The 19,030-nt window shown below is 38.6% G+C and overlaps 1 protein-coding gene across 5 annotated transcripts in view; it reads right to left on the reverse strand.

The window, feature by feature from the left end:
• Window positions 1–19,030, reverse strand: part of TENT2 (terminal nucleotidyltransferase 2) — a 67,250-nt gene that overhangs the window by 17,733 nt on the left and 30,487 nt on the right. For all 5 annotated transcript variants that reach the window (XM_039543416.1, XM_039543415.1, XM_039543417.1 and 2 more), the window contains 3 exons: window positions 16,190–16,318; window positions 11,557–11,600; window positions 590–726 (listed from right to left, as the gene is read on the reverse strand). In XM_039543416.1, the coding sequence (XP_039399350.1) occupies window positions 590–726; window positions 11,557–11,600; window positions 16,190–16,318 (310 nt within the window). The remainder of the gene's footprint in view (window positions 1–589; window positions 727–11,556; window positions 11,601–16,189; window positions 16,319–19,030) is intronic.

A 19,030-nucleotide genomic window follows, 5' to 3' on the forward strand; every position in this document is an offset into this window, starting at 1 on the left:
AACTGCAGATCATGTAAAATGTACTCTATTCTGCACTGAACAGCAGTTGATTTCCAAGTGAAATTTCCAGGTGTTTGTTTTGACCTAAACTGTTTGGGTCAAACAGGGGGTTGTTAGGTCAAACATTTCAGTTAATATAAGGTGAAACTATGAAATAAGGGAAGAAGCCACTGAAGTAACCAGGACCCAACCTACGTCAGGTCAAAATCAATACCTTAAGTTGCATCCAGAAACTCTGAATATCTTTGGAGAGGGAAATATCAGTCTAAAATAGCACACTAACAAATAGCTGGCTTTAGGACAATAGAGCTATTTGATTTTTGACAGACTATTTTGTAGATTAAACTGAGGTAGTTTATTAAACAACCGTAGGCACATCTCACTGCCAAGCTTACACAGGCACATCCAAGTGCCGTCATGTGCCCCATTCCATTTCTCTCTCCCCTTGCTCTTCATCACCCCCATTCTGCCTCCAAACCATTCTTCTCTCTCTGCTGATCAGTCTTAAAATGTTAGCATGCTACATCCAAGTATGCAGCATTTTCACCTATTGCAAGATGCTAAACATAGGTAGAAGTTTATCACTTACTCAAATTCTGTGGCATAATATTTGAAGAAGCCCACTAATAAGTCTCCAAGAGTTGATCCATTTTTGGAGATGTAAGGAGGAACGGTGCGTGGGGCTTGATGTACAAGGTGCAGCTGCATAGTAGGACTAAAAGATTCCTGTCAAAATAAAAGAAAAGAGAATATAGCCTTTTGTAAAGTACATGCTGCATGACTGCACTTAATCTAGGTGCTTTCAAGATCACACACACCAGAAAGTTGCCCATCATTTATTTAGCAAGTTCTGTAAGTGTACATGGCCCAGTTTCTATTTACTAGTGAAGTGCCCTATTGTTCCTCCTACTTCTCTGTTGCATACAAGTAACTCTACTGACCTCAAGGAGAATTAATCATCCCCTGCATGGGGACAGTCAGTCATGTTATTGCCTGTGCTCCCTTTCCTTTCATGAAGCTGCCTAAGAACTATCATCAGAAAAATCTCAAAATTGAATTTTTATTTGCATACCCACTATGACAGATAAGGTCTGAAAGGGAGGGGAAACTTGTTTCATATTGCATAGTTAGTTTTAAACCAGTATGTCAAACCCTTCACTCTTATGTGACCTTGCATCTTCCCATACAATGATTTCAAAGACTGTGGTAGCATTTCCTCTAATCAAGTTAAGTGAAAACATTAAAAATCGTTTAACAACCAACATATACCTGACTATATAGTCCATAGCACTTTGGTTTTTCCACCATAAATATTGGAGGCTGACCACAAGAAGAGTTGCCTTTACTAATTCAGAAAGTTCTCCACCCAAGACTAAATAACTCAAAAAAAATTTAAACAAAAGAGAAAATTTAAGTAACAATTTAACTTTCCTAAACATAAGCTGGGCATGTTAAAATAGCAGCAAACAACTGCCAGTCTTGCCATTTTGCATATAGGTCCTGTATTATTAATTATTATGTTTAAGAGAAACTTGTACCGCACCATATCTTGCAAGTTCGCCTCAGAATATGGAGGCATGGTAGAAGGAACCACAACAAGGGGGATGCAACTCATCCTTGTGTTCCTAGCTAATGCAATAGGTTTGAAAACCCTGTAATATGAGGGCACATATGAAAAGATTCTAGTTCTTGAATTGCAACTTTAATACTAATTGTATAAATTGTTAAAAAGAAAATGTATAGAAATTAACAGACTTCTGAAAGCAATCTTGCAGCTGGCAAGAGAAGAAATTAGCAAAAACTGAAGGAACCTCTTCAGGGTCACTTATTTATTATTCTGTTTGTTATTCATTTCAATGTGCCTGCTAAGCTTTCAGAAAATAAAACTGAAATTTACAGCAAGCTTCTCTCAAGTTTAGCAATACTCCGAAAAGGTTTTTGAGCACTATCTCCATGTTCGCAATAGATGACCATCTGTAAAATGGTCAGGTGGTTAGATCACCAGAACAGGGTTTGGGACTACTGGATTCTGTTCCCATTGTTGCCAGCCTTGCTGTGTGACCTTGGATAATTAACCCTCTCTGATAAAGAGCACTCTACCAATTACCAAAAATATTGTTCCTCTTCTACCTCACATAATTATGTCATGTATATTCATTTATAGTATAATGTCCAGAGGTCCCCATCTAATACCTTACAATCTAAAAGACACAGGATATACTAAGGACAGGGATGTAGATATCATATACAAATAAAGTCACATTCTCGATCAATAGGCACTCAGTAAACATCTAAAGATCCTGCAGCGTTCCATACTGTTTTAACATCAGTTTCACCAGAAATGTAATACAATACCTGAGTGGAAGCTATCCCTATAGTTTGCTGTGGGTGTGAACAAAAGAGCCACAGCATATAGTAACAAGGACATTAAGATATTTCCCCCTCCTCACACACACAGGTTGACAACTGGGGCTGCAGCCCTCTAAAAATACAGAAAAAAGGTGAACATAATGAAATTGCTATTGCAGACATTTACTACTTCTACGTTTACATGCTCTTACTAGACACTTCTGAAACGGAATCTGGGATTTATTCAAAACACCAAGATCTTCCCAACTTCAAGAAAAATCCACTAGTCTGCACTGAGGCGGTCATACTGAACTGGTAAGGAATTAGGCTAAGGGAGTATTGCCCCATTTATTTTACAGATTAATAAATGAGCTATTTTCATTAGTGCAATTACTAGCTCACACTTAGATAGGCACCTGACCATGGAAAATATACAGGCATCAATCTAAATTAATGAAACTTGACCAATATTTAAAGAATGTGATTATGACAGTCCCTAGTTTTTATTTATGGAGCTAAAACAAAGAATATCCAGATTGCCATGAAAAGTAATCTACTGCCAACAAACAGTTATAGTAACACCATCAGTCAACACATCAAGCATCACCAGGGTAAATATTTTAGCCAAGAAGAAAGCACAAACATACACAGGAAAAAAAATAAAGGATGGGTGAAAAAAATATCAGATACCATTATCATTAGAATTTTTTTTTATGTTGGCAACCAAAGCTTAAGAAGATGTATTTAGGAAAGCTAAGTTCATAGACAACTTACTCATAATATAGACATCCTAAATGTTATAATAATCATATAACTGATTGAATTTTCAGGTATATCTATTGTGCCTGCCTCTTCACTAAATTTACTGCTTACCAGCAATCACACAAGCACCAGCATAGCAAATATGAAAAAGACTCCTCCTGTGACAAGTTGGAAATGCACGCCATTCAAAAGATCCAAAAATGCCAGTCACTATTCTCAGCCAATAAGAACAATTCTTAAACTTTCTGAAACAGAAGCCCTGTGTTCTAATTTCTGCTTGTCACAGTGAATAATTTTTTAAAAATATTTTTTTGAAAACTGAAGTCAGGTTTTTAAAATATATGTACTATTTTTAAAATAAGCCTGTTTTAAATTTAATTTCATGACAACCGATTATCTTTTTATCGTAATCTTGTATCATTTAAATAAAAGGTAAGTTGAACTAATGAATCCTAATATATTTTAACTAATAAGTTAAGGGTGCTTTTCTAAAAAACAGCAGCAAGGGGAAAACATTTAACTAAATTTGGAGGTCAAGCTTTATAAATACGGCACAATGTATCATGTATTGTATTGCCTATTTTCAGGCTTAATGATGTGAATACTACTATTTATTTTTTTCACCAAATGCCAGTACTTTGTTGTGCAGTGAAGATCTTGCCTTAGTTGTTGAATAAATTTATGTTAAACTAGCTATATAATTGCTTAAATAAATGTGTATAGTTATAGTGTGTGCTCCTGTTTTAGCAAGAAGTACTACCAAAACTAGGCTAAAAGATGCATTTAGCTGTACAGTAAATAAATCAAATCACCATGTTTTAATGGTTATACCAATGAGAATGAAATTTGCATTTTGAAAATAACTAAAAATGTACAAATGGTTAACACGATTTTCCACTTGCTGATTTAGTGATTTAAATCAAAGAAATTGATCATCAATCCACCCTCATTCCTCCAAAAAACAAAACTGCATATCACGTATTTGACATTATTGCCAGGAAAATGTTTAAGAACTTTGAGGATACTCCCACACCTCCATAAGGTTTCCCAGGAACTCCAAGGGCTGCTGATCACCACTTGACAAAGTTAATCAGGCAAAATACCACTCTTTAAAGAGATAATTGGTGTGAGCTTGCAAATTCTTTAGGACTGAAATTCATTATTACAGCGTTATGCATTGATTGAAGAGCTAACAAGTGTCCAAGGATGGTAGCGCCCACAACTAAAACAAGCTGTTTCACTGACAGAGTAATGAAAATTAAGGACTACTTCAAAGCTTTTATATAATGTATAAGATAGCACACTCTAGCTTTAGCAGGTCATGAATTCATATCTTGAAAAGTAACATGCATGTGCAATAATTCCTTCCTCCCACTTCTCCCTTTGTAATTAAATAATTTTCCTTCTGACAGGTTTTAACAAAATGTTCCTTATGTGAATACTTGGCAGCTAAAAAGAGAGTTACCTTTTTCCGTAACTGGTGTTCTTCAAGATGTGTTGCTCATGTCCATTCAGCTTAGGTGTGTGTGCTCACCACATGCACCAGATTCCATAAGTTTTTCCCTCTGCAGTATCCGTAGGGGACCAGATCTGGTGCCCCCTGGAGTGGCGCGCATATGCAGCGGCATATAGGGCACTGCCCACCCCCTTGATCCTCAGTTCCTTCTTGCCAAAAACTCCAATAGTGGGGAAGGAGGATGGGTTGTGGAATGGACATGAGCAACACATCTCGAAGAACACTAGTTACAGAAAAAGGTAACTGTCTTTTCTTCTTCGAGTAATTGCTCATGTCCATTCAACTTAGGTGACTCCCAGCAGTACCCCTGGAGGCAGGTAAGGAGTTCACAGACATGTAGATTGCAATACAGCTCTGCCAAACCCAGCATCGTCCCTGGCCTGCTGTGTGATGGCATAGTGGGCCGTGAATGTGTGTACCAAGGACCTCGCCATGGCTTTACAGATGTCCTGGATCGGAACGTGTGCCAGAAAGGCCACTAAGGATGCCTTCGCTCTAGTCGAGTGGGCTCTGACGATCAGTGAGAGGGACTCATGCTAACTCGTAGCGGGTCCGAATGCAAGAGGTAATCCCGTTAGAAATCCTTTGCATGGAGGCCCTTCATCCTATCAGCTGTAGAGATGAAAAGCTGAGTAGACTTACAGAAAGGTTTTGTCCGATCTAGGTAGAAAGCTAGTGCCCTTCTTATGTCCAAAGCGTGAAGGCACCTCTCTTCACTAGTCTCAAGGGGGTTAGGGCAGAAAACCGGAAGAAAGATGTCCTGGCTCATGTGGAAGTGGACACCACCTTGGGAAGGAAAGCTGTGTGGGGTCGGAGCTGGACCTTGTCCTTATAGAAGACCATGTACGGCAGTTCTGAGGGCAAGTCTCCGAGCTGCGAGTCCTGACTCGCCGACATTACCGCTGGAGCTGGACCTCCTCCATACAGAAGGTTCTATGGCAGTTCTGGGGCCAGGGCTTGCAGCTCGGAGACTTGCCGCCATCACCGCCACCAGGAAAGCTACCTTTCACAATAGATGAGATAGGGAGCATGAGGCCAAAGGCTCAAAGGGTGGACCCTGAGCCTGGGCAGAACCAAGTTGAGATCCCACTGTGGGACCAGGGACTGGACTTGAGGCAAGAGCCTCTCGAGGTCTCTAAGGAACCTGACCATCATGTCATGGGAGAACACAGTCTGCCCCTGGATTGGTGGATGAAAGGCCAAAATGGCCACCAGGTGCACCCTGATGAAGAAGTGCGCCAAGCCCTGGTTCCTTAAATGAAGCAGGTAGTCTAAGATCAACTGCACCAAAGAATGCGAAGGGGAGATGCCCTGTTCAGCCACCCAGTGGGAGAACCTCATCCACTTTGCCAGGTAGATCTGCCTAGTCAAGGGCTTTCTACTCTTGAGAAGAACCTTTTGGACACCATCTGAATAGGCCCGTTCATCCAGGTTCAGCCTCGCAACATCCATGCTGTGAGGTGGAGGGATGCAAGGTTGGGGTGCAAAAGTTGGCCGTGATCCTGTGACAGCAGGTTCAGTCAGTTTGGCAGGGGCTAGTGAGGGACCTAGGACAATGGCAGAGAGGCTCAAGATGCGGCTCGCTGGTAACCAGACGCAGACCTCTGGAGGCACGCACCCCCCAGCAGGAGTTTTGGAGTCGGAGCCCGGAATCTCCGCAGCACCAGTACCGCTCCAAGGACAGGTCAAGGGACTGACAGTACCATTCCCTGGACCGTCGTCAATCCCTCAGGGCAGCATCACTGCGTGCAGCTACATCTTCCCAGCTTCTGGCAAACAGAGACTAGCGACACCATCTCTGCCCATCCTGGCTAATAGCCATTGATGGACCTATCCTCCATGAATTTATCTAATTCTTTTTTGAACCCTGTTATAGTCTTGGCCTTCACAACATCCTCTGGCAAAGAGTTCCACAGGTTGACTCTGCCTTCTGTGAAAAAATACTTCCTTTTGTTTGTTTTAAACCTGCTGCCTATTCATTTCATTTGGTGACCCCTAGTTCTTGTGTTGTGAGAAGGAGTAAATAACACTTCCTTATTTACTTTCTCTACACCAGTCATGATTTTATAGACCTCAATCATATCCCCCCTTAGTCATCTCTTTTCCAAGCTGAAAAGTCCCAGTCTTATTAACCTCTCCTCATATGGCAGCTGTTCCATACCCCTCATCATTTTTGTTGCCCTCTTCTGAACCTTTTGCAATATATCTTTTTTGAGATGGGGTACATCTGTACGCAGTATTCAAGATGCAGGCGTTCCATGAATTTACACAGAGGCAATATGATATTTTCTGTCTTATTATCTATCCTTTTCCTAATGATTCCCAACATTGTTAGCTTTTTTGACTACCGCTACACATTGAGTGGATGTTTTCAGAGAACTATCCATGATGACTCCAAGATCTCATTCTTGAGTGGTAACAGGTAATTTAGACCCCATCATTTTATATGTATAGTTGGGATTATGCTCTCCAACGTGCATTACCTTACATTTAATCAACACTGAATTTCATCTGCCATTTTGTTTCCCAGTCACCCCATTTTGAGAGATCCTTTTGTAGCTCTTTGCAGTGTGCCTGGGACTTAACTATTTTGGCAAAATTTGCAGAGGATACAAAATTGTTCACCTCCCGGTTTTCCCCTTTTTCCAGATCATTTATGAACATATTGAACAGAACCGGGCTCAGTACAGACCGCTAGGGGACACCACTCTCTACCTCTCTCCATTCTGAAAACTAACCATTTATTCCTACCCTTTGTTTCCTATCTTTTAACCAGCTACCAATCCATAAGAGGACCTTTACTCTTATCCCAAGACTGCTTAAGAGCCTTTGGTGAGTAATATATATTCCCATTCTACATGCCTTATTGGAAGGGAACACAAACCTCCACCCAACACAGCTAGTTACTCAAAAGCAACACACACAAGGAAACTCTGGCCATGTAATTTTTTCCTTTAAAAATCTACAATTTGACATTATCAGCAGACTCTAGCCATTTTAGTGTATCTTCCCTCACATACCTTTTCAAAGGGTGCAGCTGGAAGGAGGGAGGAAAATACAAAGTAGCCACTAATAGCTGCCTCATTCAGAGGCAAATACAATGCCAGACCCAGTGCAGATTAAAGGAGCTTAAAAAAATTAATCATGATTAATTGTGACATTAAAAGAGTAATCGCGATTAATCACCATTTTAATCGCACTGTTAAACAACAGAATACCGTTTGTTTAAATTTTTTGGATGTTTTCTACATTTTCAAATATGTTGTTTTCAGTTGCAACACAGAATACAAAGTTTACAGTGCTCACTTTATATTATTTTTATTACAAATATTTGCACTGTAAAAAGATAAACCAAAGAAATAGTATTTTTCAATTGATCTTGTACAAGTACTGTAGTGCAATCTCTTTATCATGAAAGTGTAACATAAAATGTAGAAATTTTTTTTTACATAACTGCACTTAAAAACAAAACAATGTAAAACTTCAGAGCCTACAAGTCCACTCAATCCTACTTCTTGTTCAGCCAATTGCAAAAAGACAAACTAGTTTGTTTACATTTACGGGAGATAATGCTGCCCGCTTCTTATTTACAAGGTCACCTGAAAGTGATAACAGTTGTTCCCATGGCACTGTTGTAGCTGGCATTGCAAGATATTTACGTGACAGATATGCTAAACATTTGTATGCCCCTTCATGCTTCGGCCTCCATTCCAGAGGACGTGCTTCTATGCTGATGATGGGTTCTGCTCAATAACAATCCAAAGCAGTACAGACCGAAGCATGGTCATTTTCATCATTTGCGTCAAATCCAAGAACAGAAGAATGACTTTCTTTTTTGATGGCTTGGGTTCTGTAGTTTCTGCATTCGAGTGTTGCTCTTTTAAGACACACCTCGTCCCTCTCAGATTTTGAAAGACACTTCAGGTTCTTAAACCTTGAGTCGAGTGCTGTAACTATCTTTCTAATCTCACATTGGCACCTTCTTTGTGTTTTGTCAAATCTGCAGTGAGAGTGTTCTTAAAACGAACATGTGCTGGGTCATCATCCGAGACTGCTATAACATGCAATATATGGCAGAACGTGGGTAAAACCGCAGAGCAGGCGACATGCAATTCTCCCCACGGAGTTCAGTCACAAATTTAATTAACACCTTATTTTTTGAACGAGCATCAGCAGCATAGAAACGTATCCTCTGGAATGGTGGCCGAAGCATGAAGGGGCATATGGATGTTTAGCATATCTGGTACATAAATACCTTGCAACACCAGCTACAACAGTACCATGTGAATGCCTCTTCTCACTTTCAAGTGACATTGTAAATAAGAAGCAGGCAGCATTATCGCCTATAAATGTAAACAAACCTGTAAGTCTTAGCAACTGGCTGAACAAGAAGTAGGACTGAATGGACTTGTATGCTCTAAGATTGACATGGTTTTGTTTTTGAGTGCAGTTATGTAACAAAAAAGTCTACATCTGTAAATTGCACTTTCACGAAAAAGAGATTGCACTATAGTTCATGTACAAGGTGAATTGAAAAATATTTATTGTTTATCTTTTTTGCAAATATTTGTAATAAAAATATTATAAAGTGATCACTGTACACTTTGTATTCTGTTATAACTGAAATCAATATATTTGAAAATGTAGAAAAACATCCAAAAATATTTATAATAAATTTCAATTGGTATTCTATTATTAAACAGTGAAATTAAAACGGTGATTAATCCCAATTAATTTTTAATTGAGTTAATTAACTCATGTTAATCACTTGCGTAAACTTGTGATTGACAGCCCTAGTTTTTAGTGATTACATTAATGTGAAATGCACTTGAGCTTCCTGAGTTAAAGTTTTTTGTAGGGTGTTCCTTATTTTCATTCTAATTTGTAGTTGAATTTGTGTAGGAGTTACAATTTTCAGATCAATAGTTAAATACTTAAGTAACTACATTCTTGGTGGAGAAGGTGGAGCCAACAATATACTTGCAATTTGCTAGCAGACTGTAGAAGCCAACATTTTTATTATTTTCATACAAGATTTTGATTAGAATATTACTACTTTTTATGGTACTATATAGTCATAAATTAATCCCAAAAGAGTAAATGTAATGGCTATTAACCATATAATACCTATACTGCCACCTCAAATACAAGTGTCTATCTGTGAAATTACTGTCACTCGAACACAGTTAAAAAGAATCTACAATGTTTTCAGATTAAAACAGATGAATTCCCACAATATGTTTTCCTAGACAAGTTCTACTGCTTTGGCAAGTCCACAATGTGAACCCCTGCATTTTGTGAGAGTTCAAATAAACCCTAGAAACACTGAGGGTGAGGTAATATCTTTTATTGGATCAACTTCTATTGGTGAGACAGACAAGCTTACACAGAGCTCTTTTTCACATCTGTGTAAGCTCAATAGTTTGCCTCTCTCATGAACAGAAGCTGGTCCAAAAAAGATATTACCTCACTCACCTTGTCTCTCTAATATCCTGGAGCCAACACAGCTATGACAACACTGCATTATAGAAACTTGTTCAAATGATTTTTAACAAGGAACAAATTGTAGGAGTTGGTGACACTCAAAAATATATGCTGTACAAAGGACAACTAAATTTCACATGAATTCCAATATTTATATGCCATAAAACGTTGACCTGAAGGCAAGTTCAGTTATATTTAAATACACAGACTATAATATTTACAAAAAATGATACGAAACTTCAGATGTAATGCAAAAAAGTGAAATCACCAAAAAAGTGAATCTTGAGAGAAGAGATGGAAAGATATAAAAATATAGTAATATTTTTCTAAAGAATAAAAACACAATGTAAAAATAAAATATACCTTTAAAGACTAATTTGAGGACGAGTAAGTACTTCGAACTAAGGTACTTCTAGTTCAGCTACGCTATTTGCGTAGCTGAACTTGCATACCTTAGTTCGAATGCCCCCCCCCAAGTGTAGACCAGGCCTAAGAGAAGAGACTGAGTGGAGTTATAGGAAATGAGACAGAAATGAGGAACAAAGAATACGAAGGCACAGACGGAGGAGAAAAGACAAATGTTAGGGAGAAATATGAAAAAAGTGATACACAGGAAGAAGAAAACGGAGTAAGGAAGGAATAAGGAATGTCTCTGAACAACTTAAATACAGAGTATAGCCACTCAACAACAACTTCCTTTTCTTTTCCAATTGAATATCTGTAAAAGGGCAGGAAGCAGTCAGTCAGTCAGTCAAAGAGCCACCAGTTAAGGCCCTGATCCTAAAAAGAGATCCAACAGCATGGACTCTTATGCCCAGAAGTCCCATGGGAAATCAGTGGGACACTGCCTGGGCATACCAGTAAGTGTCCACACACACACAGCCCCTTGATGGAATTGAAGCCTAAAGTCATGAGAAGGTCGCGCACAATCCTCCATATGAAATATGCAAAGTTGTCCTCTGCTGGTCTAAATATTTGATCAAATGGAGGATCCAAGTGACTCAACAGCTAGGCGGTTGGCTCTCTCCCTGGCCTTTCCTGCTGCTGACAGCCAACAAGAATGAAAGCACTGCTGGAAGCAGTATTAAGAAATAGCAAGTGGTATGTTATACCAGACTAATATATGCAACTGATAAATTTTCAGCACAGTACATGGTCGATTAGGTGTGCAGCTCCTATTAACAACAATGCAGCACATTGTCTGATCCTGTGTTGAAAGCTGATCTTGTATGTAACTGAAACGGTTTATACTAAAAAAGGAATGATCAGAATCAGCAGTTAACCGTTCTGCACACAAATGAAATGGCATTGAGTGTTCCAATGACCATGCCCATAAGCTATATTTAATTTTACCCAATACTGATTTAAGTATTCACATTAATATTGTAGATAATCAGTTTTATATACAAAATATGATGTAATAATAATTTATAAGAAACACTTACTGGGTAATTTTTTTGGAGGGATGGAAGGATGGGTTCAGGTAGGGCTATAAAAAAAAAGTTTAAAGTTGCTGTGATTCACATAATTCACAGAAAACAATATTGTATCAATTACACCAAAGGTGTGGACTGAAAGTCCATGATAGAAGCGTTTACTTTGAATTTCACTTTCATGTACTTTTGTGAAATTAAAATTACCTGCATAAACTTTATATAATTAATGTATATCTCATTATATGAAAATTATTCAGTTAAATGAAAGTGTTATCAACATATTGCTATTTGTAGAATAAACATATGAAGACTTCTATGTCAGCTGGACACTGTTTGCATTTTAAAATTCATGTTAATTCGTTATTGTAGGCCACTATTATTTAGACTCCAAAAAGGATAATCATAGCTTAACTCAAGTACTTGGATCTACCCTAATATGATTATAACATGCCATGGGATGTCTTTCAGATTCTAGATAAGTACACAGTTCTTCAGATATAAAATCTGCCACGCTATGTCATCAAAAGTAACTAAAAATAAAATAAAATGGCCCACATATCCAGTAGCCACTGCTGAGAAAAGCCCTAGAAGATTATGTTCTGCGCTATTTCCTGCTTTTACTACACAGCTAGCAGTGTCCCAAAGCCACGTGGACATTGGTGATGTTAGTGCACTAACAAAGAGGTAATTTTAACTTTAATAAAACCCTGAGGTGGTCGAGGGAGTTGTGTTTGGGGGCGGGGTGGGGGGGAGAAGAAGGGGAAGAAACAGGACACACAAAGAATAAAAATAATGGGGCAAATATTTATCTTCCATATCAGATGGTGTTAAACATAATAGAGAGAAAAAAAACCCACAAAAAACAGTTGAGTTTCCATTTAACGTTTGTACCCCACTCATTATTTATTAGAGCTGCAGATCTAGTAGCTAGCTCCTTGTTGCACTAAAGCTATGATGTCACTCCATCAGCATTTTTTAAAACAGTTCATCTATACCAGGGGTTCTCAAACTGGGGGTCGGGACCCCTCAGGGGGTCGCAAGGTTATTACAAGGGGGGGTCATGAGCTGTCAGCCTCCATCCCAAACCCCACTTTGCCTCCAGCATTTATAATGGTGTTAATATATAAAAAATATATAAATTCAAAACACTTTTTTATAAGGGGTGGGGGTCGCACACAGAGGATTGCTATTTTAAAGGGGTCACCAGTACAAGAGTTTAAGAACCACTAATCTATACCATTCCTTAAGGAGAATGATAAAGTTTAGCATCTAGAACTCAAAACTGTGTCTCAGAGGGGAACAATAATTAAGATACCCTTTGCTTTGGGGAACTGAGAATTGGACCTGCAGAATTCTCAGCAATAGGACTTTCATATTTTCAAAAAGAATGCTACAGTGACTAATTGAGTTGCTAAGAATAAGATCACAGCTGTTTTAATACTCAAGGTTTCCTTTGCTTGTGGGCGTTTGGGGATATGAAGGAGCTATCTTATTTCTATGACATCTTGGAGATTTCCCAGCATTCTGTCGGAATGACAAGAAAGGAAGCAAAATCTGAGCCATCTGAGTGCTCAAGATATTTTCATCTGAGTCTACATCATCAAGAGTCTAGGGCTATAAAGGGGGTCAGTAATCACATTTGCCATTTGAGTTCCTCTTTTCCTGCAATACAGTGCAGATGGACCTGTTCATGTAGGAAGGTTAAAGCTCAAGAAACGTGTGTACCTATAAAATAAACTCAAGCCATAGGTCAAAAAAGATTTCCACAGTAGCATGGTTGGCAAAGAGAAAAAGGAAACAGAACAGAGATTTGATTGCACTAGGGAGGAAAGATGGACTCAATTTTACTGGTAAATGAAATATTTGCTTTTCCTTTCTTCTTCCCCTATACCTCCTTACTAGGATTTTTGTAGGTAAAGTATAAAATTAGGGAAGATAAGCTGTTTCCAATAGCCTCCTACCAATGTGTGATCAGCGGTTGTGTGTTAGGTAATCTTGCAGAAAAAAAACATTAGGAATACAACCACTAGCAGCTGTGCATATATCCAGAGACACATTCCCCCAGCCATTTTAGCCCAGGAGGTTGATCTAACAAGCTAAAAAGCTCCCAAACTATGGTTTGTGAATTGTTGGTTCTCCTTGGAGAGCTGGCTAATCACATGGTGCTGCTTCTCCAACTAATTTCCAATTGCTTAATAATATTAGGAGATAGCAAAACACACATTAGGTTCCTAATAGTTTCCCACAAACAAATGCAGTGGTTGTCACAGGTATTTTGTGCAATTATCACCTCCTCACAAGTAGTAGTATCATTGCAAAATATCTATGTATATAAAATCTATGTATTTCATTGTATCCCCCTTCCCTACCATTTGTAGAACACTTGTCTTCATAGACTGTAAGCTTTTCAAACCAGAGAGTGTGTCTATCTGTGGCTTTGCACAACACTTAGTGCAAAAAGTTCCCCAATGTGAACCAGGAACTCTTTGGGTGCTACTGTAATACAAATATTAAAATAAAAAACAAAATAAAAAGTGAGACCCTTGCCTTCAATCTCCAACTGAGGCAGCCTACTTACACTGAAAGCTTACCACTGATCACATCAAATGGTTTATAACTTTTGGGCCAAATCTGTTTTAAAGACTGCTAAATGGCGTTCATAACTCTTTGAAAATATGTTTTTCCCCCTCTTGCACACACTTCAGCTTTCTTATTTTGAACCTTAGGATCTGAAGGCCCACAGTGATTTTGATCCTATAACCCAAATGGCCAGGACTGACATAAGACCTCACTGATTAACTTCCCAGTTATGTCATTTTTTTAAATTGGCTGCTTCAATGATTTACATCCATTCCACCCAGTTGCATGCAAACAATTTAGCCATTTTTTTAAACCTGGAAGGAGCAAGAAACTATTCTGGAAACACTCCACCACCTACCATAAGGTTTCTGAGTCACAAAAAAAAAACAGACTTAGCAATATTTTGGCTAGTGATTCTTCCCTTCCATAGACATCTCCCCAACGGAACCTATAGCAGACAACCAGACCAAGAATATACTCATAATAGGACAACACGGACTAACTCTTACATTTAGTGCCTAGATACCATGGTGACTGCTACATTAGGAATATCTACATAGTCTCGGCAGGATAGAATTGAGAGGTAACTCAATCTAACTGGTCATGGAATGACATATACCTTTTAAATTGCTATGCTTATAGATGTTGTCTTGCTACAATAATCAGAGCCATCAACCTGGTTAACTGTGTTTTTAGTTAACTTCTGAATTGTTGTAAAAAGTTTGCAGAGAAATCATGGTATTACGTGCTCTTTGAGACAGTTTAGTAAGTAGTTAGCTATACATTCTAGGCTGGATATCAGACATCCAGGCCAAGAAAATTATGTAAAAGTGAATAAATAGAGCCATGTCTATCTTTCTACCTGCGGGAAAGAAAAACTAAGCAACCTGAAAGGCAGCAAACTGATAAAAGAAAAACTTAAAAATACACACATAATTTGCAGGTAGAACAGCAAGGGATTTTTGTGGCCAAGAGCTTAGTAGGATTAGAAAAAGGATTGATATTTATATAGATAAGAACACGGAGTTACATTAGAAAAGATTAAAAACAAGAATTTGGAAGGAATACAAACCTTCATGCTTCGAGGCATAAATCAGCCTCTAACTGGCAGAGGCTACACAGAACTTCCTCTGAAGACAAGTTACTCCATAACTGTACACCTCAGAGTTTCTTGCACTGTCCTTCAAAACATCTGCTACTGACCACAGTTGGGACACAGGATACTGAACTAGGTGGACCACTGATTTGATATAGATTCTCTATTCCTATGTTCCTAAGCAGGCAGAACAGCTTAGGAGATGATGTAGAGGGATTTCTTTACCATAACAGAGCAATATAAGCATATGGGGGGAAGGAGAGGAGGGGGACCATGAGCATGCAGTTCAGTCTTATGCTTACAGAAGCAATCGCTGCGCTGCACCATTCCCCTAAATTTGCAACAAGGAGCCTCAACTCAGCAGCCCTGAGACTTACCAAATACAGACAGAAATTCAATATTTCAATACATAAACTACAAGAAAAGATGAGAGACTATGGACATTTAGGGACCCCCAGCAGTTCATGATCACTGAATATACCAGTCCCTTAATGAAAAATCAATAGTAAGGAAGCTCTCATGAACTTAAGCTCTGTTTGCATGAATTCACTGCGCCTCAGTTGTTCAGGTCCTGGGAAATCAGAACACAGAGGAGGCCACCCAATAGCATACAATCCCCCTTAGGATATCCTGAAGACATTCCTGAACACAAAAATAACCTGAAAGCAGAGCAGTTAACCAAAATACACCTCTTGTAAAGTGAAAATATTAAGTTGGGCTTGAGTTTATTTTATAGCAATACAAGGTCCTCTAAACAGATTTTTATTAAGAATTAGTCTGCCTCCAGAGAACAGGTCCATCCTCACTACATAAGAGGAAGCACTAAGGAAAAAGAATACAAAAATAATTTTCACTTTATCCTCAGCCACTTCTGTCCGGTTACTTGAGATCTTAATGTTAAAAAAATGAAAGCTAGGAAAATATGACTTTAAAAGGGACAATTTCAAAAGCTGAAAACATACTTACTTTGTAAATAGTGCAAAACCATCAACACAAGACTATAGCTGCTTAAAGTACCACGACTGGCATCATTTATGTCATGAAAACTTGCCCACTTCTTAACCACCAGTACTAATGGACGAACTCGATTCTCAACTGTAAGTAAAATAAATACTCATCAAAACAAGCAATTAAGTAAATTTTTAACTAATTGTCAATGCTAAAGTTTTTATATTCCCTCCAGGTTAACATGACACCACCTACTATACGTTGCCCTCCCCTTTTCCTGCCTAATACAGAATTTCATTAGTTATCCCAGTGCTACTGTCATCTTACCAGAACAGGAAATTGTATTCATGCTTACTTGAAAATGTCCTGTCTTTGAGTAATAAGGATCACAGATCCATTACAATGGATACTTCAGTCTGGTTGCAACTGGGGAACAGAATTGGACCCACCAGTCACTAGTAGCAGGGGAATGCCCCGCCTCCTGAAGTTGAGATAACTTCCACAGCTAGGATAATTCAAATCTGCTTTCCTAAATTACGGATGATGTTAAATATACTTTGAAGAAAACAATTTCTCTTATTACAGAGCATGGTAAATTCCACATAACAAACAAACGCAAATTCTTCGATGTTATTCTCTACCCTAGATAATCCATTGTTTCCTAAGTAAGTCTTATAACTTAAAGAAAGGAAATTTCTTTCTAAACATGCATAATTTTTCCTATTCTTCTTTGTGCTAAGGTCCACAGATCAATTACAATGGGATTTTCATAGCAATGTGCCTACAAGGTGGAAAGCAGGATCATCCTTTAAATATGGACTTCTAAAAATAAGTAAATGATGTATCTCTCTTCTCTCTTTTCCTGGGCATTAAGCTGTGGAAAAAATTTCTGCCAAAAGAAAGGAAATGTCATCAGGTAAGATTGGATAACCAATATGCAGAATTTGGTTAACTAATGGCCATCTAGCAGATCTCAATACAGAACACAACGACTCTACCCTGAGATTGTCAGCATGCCTAAAAGGACTATACTTTGTTGCTTAGCCAAAGGAGGAATATTTTGAATTTCCTTAAGGAATTAATGCAATGAGTATTGTGAGGGCTACCTTTCCGAATTAAAAGTACAATACTGAGTCTGTAAGGAGCACAATGAGGTTCCTGAGTCACACTCTATAACCTTGTGGGGTTGGAGTAAAGTTGATGCCTTAATAAAATATTTAATGTTGGATTTGTTTTTTTCTTGAACATGCTGAGAACACATTACAGAGACTTGGGTTTATTGAGCTTCTGGACCCCAAAGAGAAGTCAAATAGAACTTATTCTGGTACAAAGCCCTTGGTTTAATTACCATGTTAAACCAGTGAAACATAGCCTTGAGTTCCCCCAGAATGGCTTTATTTTAGGAATATAAGAGTGCCCAAGCAAAACATACTTCATCCAAGCATTCATTTTTAACCGTTATGGTCCTGGATGGAGAACTGGTTTTGCACTAACAGACCTCCTGTGTGAGACAGACACACAGAAAGATCCAATGCTAGGTTAATCAAGCCTGAGAGCTAGAAAGGCAAACAGTAATACTGCCACTGTCTTGTTCCTTTTGTATTATCTTGGGGAGCTGTGGAAAAGGTGGGAAGATATATAGCAAGGATTTTACCCAGCTTTATGAGATGTCATTCACTACTTCACATCTTGGATCCTCACACACAGCAAGGTTATAAGGTTTCCAGATGCACAGAGGTCAATCATTAGCTCATCAAACTGGCTTACAATAAGTGAGATTTTTGGGTGGAGGAGCCAATTTGCTAATTTGACTTTTGCCATGTAAATCTTGGTGTTCATTTCCCCATTGTTGGGAAATGCACATAGACATAAGAAACTTTGTTCAGCCTTCAATGAGAGAATCTCTCGAGGTAGGCCAGATTCTGTTCTTCCCAGTTATTATGAAAATCTTATCTGACATGCTGACTGTCTTGACCAGAACAGGTTAGTTATCCATGTAAAATATGCTCTAAGACCCCAATGAACCACTGTGTTCCAGCTAGTGGATGATGTGCTCTCTCTTTCTGGTATCCATTCCCTGAACTGAATCAGAAAGATCCCTTGAAAAAAGAAGTCTTTGATTCTCTGCATTCAACAGTTGGGGGAGTGAAGAGTATATATTTGCAGCTAGAGCTCTGCCAACAGATGATATAGGGTGATACCAATAGTTACTGGACAGGTATATGAACTCTGGATCATTGAAGCATGCCTGTGTTTGAGATCAGAATTCCCAACAGGATGCAGGAAGAATTCGATTTTCCTGTGACACCACTTGTTTTCCTTATGACAATCTTCATACTCTGTTTACATTCTTCCAAAATGAGACTTTGTACCTGGCAGTATTCTCCTCAGCATAGGCCTATGATTAACTTCCGTGGCACCATGTGTCTGCATCTGTCCTGAATCAAGGACATAGTAGGCATTGTATCACTCTGTATATTTGCTTCAGCCTTCTCTTTGTACAGACCCTTATCAGAAGAATTGGCCGGGAAGAGATAAGTGAATTTCCTTCTCTAAAGCCAGTATTATTGCCAACATGGTCCTGGAAAGAGACCCTGGGAACACATGTAAATGCACAAACAGTAATGACTGAAGATAGGAAAAGAAACAGGCTGCCCTCCATATGCAAACATAAAAATTGTGGATGGTAAAATGGGAATGCTTTAAAGGCAAGCCTCTACTAGAAACTTAGATGTTTCAGATATGGCCCTGCTCTCCTTGTCCCGGATTGTGAGGCTAGAAATAGGATGGGAAGGGTGTTGCAATGCTCCAATTTGAAGTAAATGATGACGATTTTGTTCATGTTGTGGCTTTTGCATT

The sequence above is a fragment of the Mauremys reevesii genome, linkage group 6 (genome assembly GCF_016161935.1).
Source record: "Mauremys reevesii isolate NIE-2019 linkage group 6, ASM1616193v1, whole genome shotgun sequence".
In the NCBI taxonomy this organism is placed as follows: domain Eukaryota; kingdom Metazoa; phylum Chordata; order Testudines; family Geoemydidae; genus Mauremys; species Mauremys reevesii.